The 6,000-nt window shown below is 41.7% G+C and overlaps 1 protein-coding gene across 5 annotated transcripts in view; it reads left to right on the top strand.

Annotated features, from left to right (window-relative positions):
• The first annotated feature begins 290 nt into the window (after window positions 1-290).
• Window positions 291-6,000, top strand: part of ATG5 (autophagy related 5) — a 114,040-nt gene continuing 108,330 nt past the window's right edge. For 2 of the 5 annotated variants that reach the window (XM_024755647.1, XM_024755662.1), the window contains exons 1-2: window positions 291-417; window positions 5,634-5,798. In XM_024755647.1, coding sequence (XP_024611415.1) covers window positions 5,691-5,798 — 108 coding nt within the window. In that variant the 5' untranslated portion in view covers window positions 291-417; window positions 5,634-5,690. Of the gene's footprint in view, window positions 423-545; window positions 673-5,633; window positions 5,799-6,000 lie in introns of those variants that run through there. The other 3 variants (XM_024755654.1, XM_024755661.1, XM_024755664.1) reach the window with 3 other exon arrangements.

Here is a 6,000-nt window from a genome sequence, read left to right as displayed (position 1 = left end):
GGGGAACTTGCCAGGGGTTTGACCGAACATTCACGCTCTCTGCTCTGTCCGCGCATGCTCAAGCGCGGCTCCAGCCTCCTCACGGGGTTGGGCCGAACTGGGAGGGCGGAGTGCGGGCCACGTGGGGCCCCGTGACGTCATCTCCGGGCGCCGAGGGTGACTGCACTTGCGGTGGGCTTCTAGAGCTCCGCGGCGCTGCAGGCTGTCTTCGCTGGGTACGGGAGGGCGGAAGTGCAGCAGGGTTCGACTCCGACCTCCGCGCTGGTGCCTTCTGCGGCTGCGCGAGCCAGCGGGACTCCAGTCTGGTGCATCTCTGCGGGGTTGTGTGTCTGGCGCTCTCTGCCGCCGCCCAGCCAGAGCCCGAGACCCGAGCGTCCTCACCGGTGCAGGAAGGCGGAGGAGAAGCCTGAGCTTCTGGTAGGGTATGTGTGTGTCTGTCACCCCAGTGTGAGGAAATGCCGGGAGGAAGAGGGTTGGGGAAGTGCTAGGTAGGTGTGGTAAGAAGGAGGGGCGTGTGCGGCGAGAGGAGCGCTCCCCCGGGACGTGGTGGCGGGTGAAGGTGGTTCCTCCGGGGGAGGTGGCGTTGGCAGAGCGCCGACCTCGGAGCCCTAGTGCCGGCTGGAGGGTGTAGCCTGCGCGGTCTTTCGGGGAATACGTCTGTTCCTTACTAAGGTGGGAAGCTTGGGTCTCGTCGCAGGCTCTAGAGTTTAGTGCGGGACCTCCATTTTTCGTGGAATAGTTAGTTATTTAGATCATAGTTATTTTTACAGCAAGTTCGATTCTATCCGAAATCGGTGGGGTTTCTCCCCAATTTATCTTCTCAGGCGCATTCATTGTCTCATTTTAATAATAATATTTAGTGCCAACAAAGCCATTTTCCCTTGGCAGAGCACTTTCACATACTTTATAGTTTGGATTATTTTCAAGTCACACCTGAACTTGGGGAACCTAGGGAAAGTGGACTGGTTCTAGATTTTTCTGAGGGATGGGGAGGCACAGCATGTTTTCAGCAAGAATCGGAACCCAGAGGCTATCAAACAGCACTGAATTTCCAAGGCCTTCCGGAGTTTACTTGATAAATTTCAGTGTTTGGGACTGTGTGTACTTGGATCTGAACGGACTTATTTTGTGTTTTCCATAAAGGGAGTTGTTGGTTGAATTTTGAATTTGAAAGTAAAGATGTTGGGCTGAGGGTAGCAGTGGAGGGAAATTTTAGAATTTTATATTGGATTTAAGTAGGTGCTTTGATCCTCAAATGTATGCTGATTAAAATTGGGGAAAGTGAACAGAATGGTACTATATGGTTAAGAGTTTTTAGAATAAGGTACAAGCTTCAAGTGCAGGTTCACTTTATTAATTTAACAGATACTAAGTGCTAGTTATGTGCCAGGCACTGAACAAAAAGTAAACAAAACAGTAAACAGTGAGGAAGACAATAAAAACCCCTGCCATCATGAAGTTCACTTTGAGGGTTGAGGGGGGAGACATTAATTTAAAAATTAATTAAAATATGTGTCAGGTAGTGAAAAGTGCCACGGAGAAAAAATAAGTAATGAAGGGGAATGGGGAGTGCTGGTAGCATGCATGGGAAATTATAGTGGTGGCCTTAGAAAAGATGACATTTGAGCAGAGACCTAATAGTGATAAAGAAGGGTGCCCGTGGATGTAGTGGAGAGGGCCATCAGAGCAACCACAAAGTCCCTGAGGCGGGAGCACATCAGCGAGTTTGGCTGGAACTGGGGGAGCAAGTTGTGGAGAAAAGTAGATAAGCAGGTCAGAGTGGGGTCGGGTCATATAGGGCCTGCTAACACCTTGTAAGACTTTAGTTTTTACTTTGAATGAGATGGTGGGGTTTTGAGTCAAGGAGTGAACTGATCTGACTTCTGTTTTAAAGGATTTTTCTGATTACTTTGTTGTCTCTCTGCAGCAAGGGCAGAAACGTTGAGACCTCTGTTGGTAGGCCATTGCATTTATCTGGGTTAAAGGTCAAGGTGACTTGGATCAGTGTGGTAAGAGTGGAGGTGGTGAGAAATGGCCAGATTCTAGATTTATATCTAAGCTAGAGCCATCAAGTGTGAAGAGGGGTCATGGATGACTCCCAGATTTATGGCCTGAGAAGCTAAAGAATGGAGTTACCACTCAGTGATTTGGGGAAGATCACAGAGTAATAGGGAGAGGAGGGAGGAAGATCTGCAATCATTTTCAGTTTTGTACTTGCTGAATTTTCAAATGAAATGTCAGTATACAGTAGTATGTATGAAACTGGAGTTCAGAAGAGAAGTCTAGGCTGAAGATGTAAATGTGGGAATTGTTAATGTGTAAGTGATATTTAAAGCTCTGAGAGATCTCCAAAGGCAGGGTTCAAGGACCGTGGGGCACTTCAGCATTTGGAGATTGGAGGGAGTTATGACCTATCCCCTAGGGTGGAGGTGGGGCTGTTCCTTAAAACCCCTGTTCAGAACCAGTGATCCTCAGTAACCAGATAGAAGGAAATAGAAAGCCAGGTCATTAGCTGAGAGAGAGTGAGGAAGGAGATGTGTAAATTTGAGGAGGGGGAGTTGATTTAGGACAGTGGAAGAATAAATGGACTAGGGAAGTATGAGAATACTGGGCAATACTCAGAGCCCACTTTTGAGGTCAGTGTTCATGAATTTAAAGGGAGACCAGCCAGATGTTTACAAATTTACTAAGTAGGTATTTGATATTTTAAGTAATTTATGAGTAGTTGGGGATTTTGTCAGCAAAACAGCTTCAGGTAGTAGGTTAGCCTTTCTTGGTTTGTAGTGTAAAAGGGACTGTTAATTGTGCATTATATTGGGTTGGCCAAAAAGTTCATTCAGGTTTCTGTAACAGGTTACGGAAAAACCCAAACGAACTTTTTGGCCAACCCAATATTTTTATCATACTCACTGTGCTGTTTGCTAAGTGTTGTTGGTTGGGCACCTGCCTCTTTTCCAGGCCATGAATTAGATGCAGAGAATACAGCAGTCAAGAGGTAGTCCCTGCCCTCAGAAAGCTTACTTCTAGTAGACTGCATCATGGGTTGGGATTTCTATTCTTCCAAAACATTGCCTTCAAGTTGGATGCATGATGTTGATATTGTAGTATATGTATGAGAGGGAAAAATAGTGAAATTCGCTGAATATGAAGTGTGATTGTACAGATTTAGGAAAGAGTTTAGGTGGAAAAGTCTCTTAAGTAGCTAGTACAACTTTTGGATTTACACATTTTATTTATTTATATATTTTCCAATTGTTTAACAAAAATTCCAGAGCCTGTTATGTGCTGATTATGCTAACATCCTGGATACCAAGGTATATATGACTCAGTTTCTGCTGTCAAGGAACTGACAGGTCAGTGTGGGGAGGGGCAAGAGACAGATAAGATACACAGCTGCAATTCATTGTTATACCATATAACAATAAAGATATAATAACAGAAGTAATTAGATTATAGTTTGCTTAGTGGAAAGCTTCCCAAGGAGTTAATGTTAAGCTGACTCTTAAAAGAGGATTAAGAGTTGGCCAAGAGAAGGGGCAAAGGGTATTCCAAGCAGAGGGGCCATGGAAGCACAGGGAAGCCATGTATTAAATACATTTACCATTTTTCCAGTGGTTGGTTACTAGGTGCTAAATACCCAACAACCCTGTGAAATTAGAATTATCTTCAGTTTATAGATATGAGGTTTAGAGATGTCAGGTTTGTTGTCCAAGGACATACAGCTTATATGTGGAAGTCAGGGTTGAAACCCATGTCAGTCTGATTTCAAAACCCTTTAACTACTTTACTGTATAGCCTGCTGTAAGCATTTAAATCTTCTCTGTCCTTGTTCTTTGTCCCTCAGCCAGTCTTTTTACCAACTTCTATTCATTCTTCCTTGGAAAGCCCTCCTGTCTCTCATCAATCCACTGCTACCAGTCTAGGTCCGGCACTCATTATATGCCTTAGTTGCTGAAATCGCTTCCTGGCTAGCCTCTCTCTGGCTCTGGATCCCCTTTCGTGCACTACTACCAGATAATTGTTTTTGTTTCACCATTATAAAACCTTTGTAGGCTTGTTGGATGAAATTGAAAACCCACAATTTTCTATTTGGTGTACTTCATGATCCAGTTACATTTTATATTTACAAATTTGACATTAAAAGAATAATAATTGCTTTTATTTCTCAGCACATGCTGTGTCCATTACCATGTCAAATACTTTATAGACTTTTTTTTTTTCTAGAACAACCTGGTGACTTTTACAGGTAAGGAAATTTAGACTTAGTGAAGTAAAGTGACTTACCTAGGATCAGGTATGATAGTAAAACGTGTTACAGCTCAGCTCTTTCATTATCTACTACTCCTCCCAACACAAAGTTTCCTTAAAAGTTGGTACACATACTGCGCCTGCCACTTCCTGCCTTTGCTGATGCTATTTTGCCTTGCTTGGAATATTTGTCTTCTTTTTGTCTGTCCATATTCTACCCATTCTTCAAGTTCAGTATCTTTTAAGATTCTTCCCTGAGCACTATAGGTTCTGTTAATATTTAACTTCTTCCCCTCCTGCATTATGAAAGCTCTCACAAAGTAATATTTAGTTATAACCGTGGACATTTTGGAATTGGAAGGGATGTTTGGCAGTAAGTATGGTATGATGGAAAAAATATGAGATTGGAAATCCTGCTGTAGTAGAGGAAAAGTAAAGGCACAGTGAGGTAACAGGGGTTCTGTCTGATTCATGCATAGAAGAAAGGCTATTTTGAGCAGTGTCCTGAATGATGTGTAAGTTGGAAGGCGAGGTGGGGAAGGCTACTTTAGGGTAAGAAACCACCAGCATGAGCAAAGCCATGCAAAGGACATGAAAGTGCATGGTATGTTTAGCAGATTTGTAAATAATACCTTCTAGGCAATGCCTGAGGTTTTAAAAAAGTTGTTATCACCACCATCATCATCATCATCTTGTATGCCCTCAGCACCTGCCACAGAGCTGGGCATATCAAATGATCAAATATTTATTGACTCTCTATTGAATGTTATTAGCAGTGTTCAATGTATAATTTTTAGTTATTTTCCTTTACTCTCATAATTCCAGTTTACACTAAATAATGCTTTTGATTATAATAAGTTCTTAAAATCTTTGACTTTTGAACATTTTTTGAGCCATGCTCTGGTTGGTTCTATAAATTATGATGATAAATACATTTTATAGTACTGTGTTATAGGCATCGTTCTAAGTGTTCTACATGTATTAATTTAATTTTCATATCTATCTTATGTGGTCAGTGCTGTTATTCCCATTTTACAGATGAGAAAACTGAGACACAGAGAAGTTATAGGTGAAGAGTTCACTTTAGATAAGCGGTAGACTTTTGGGGCTTGAGAGAATGATGCTAGTATAATTTCACTTTGGCTGTGGTTCATTAGTTGTATATGTAATTTTGAAATGGTTACTTCCGTGATCTCTTTAAATAAATAATAGCTCCACATTTAGAATTTGTTGTACTGATTTTTGCGTTCATTCTAAAGAATGCCCCACAGAGTTTTTTGAAGTGAATAATCTGTATGCATTCTTTTTTTCCTATAATCTTTCTTTGTTTTGGAGCAGGTTCATTTATACCTGCAAGGATCTAATACTCTTTGTTTTATTTTCAGTTTGGCTTTGGCTGGAAAAGAATTTAGCCTATATGTACTGCTTTAACCACTGGAAAAATGACAGATGACAAAGATGTGCTTCGAGATGTGTGGTTTGGACGAATTCCAACTTGCTTCACCCTCTATCAGGATGAGATAACTGAACGGGAGGCAGAACCATATTATGTAAGTATGTTGATGGTGGCAAATGGGATACCATAACTTTGTCCATTTTTGTAAATAAAGCTCTAAGAACCTAGAGGCTGGTTTTCAACATTTTATATACAATTAGTATGTGCTTATTGTGGGAAAAAATTAGGAGACAGATCTACAAAAAGAAGGAAATAAGAATTACCTCTAATCCTACTACTCAGAGGCAAAAACCACT

The sequence above is a fragment of the Neophocaena asiaeorientalis genome, unplaced genomic scaffold (assembly GCF_003031525.2).
Source record: "Neophocaena asiaeorientalis asiaeorientalis breed wild unplaced genomic scaffold, Neophocaena_asiaeorientalis_V1.1 scaffold105, whole genome shotgun sequence".
Taxonomy (NCBI): Eukaryota; Metazoa; Chordata; class Mammalia; order Artiodactyla; family Phocoenidae; genus Neophocaena; species Neophocaena asiaeorientalis.
Note: the sequence above shows the minus strand (reverse complement) of the source record. Positions and strands in the feature narration are given on the sequence as shown.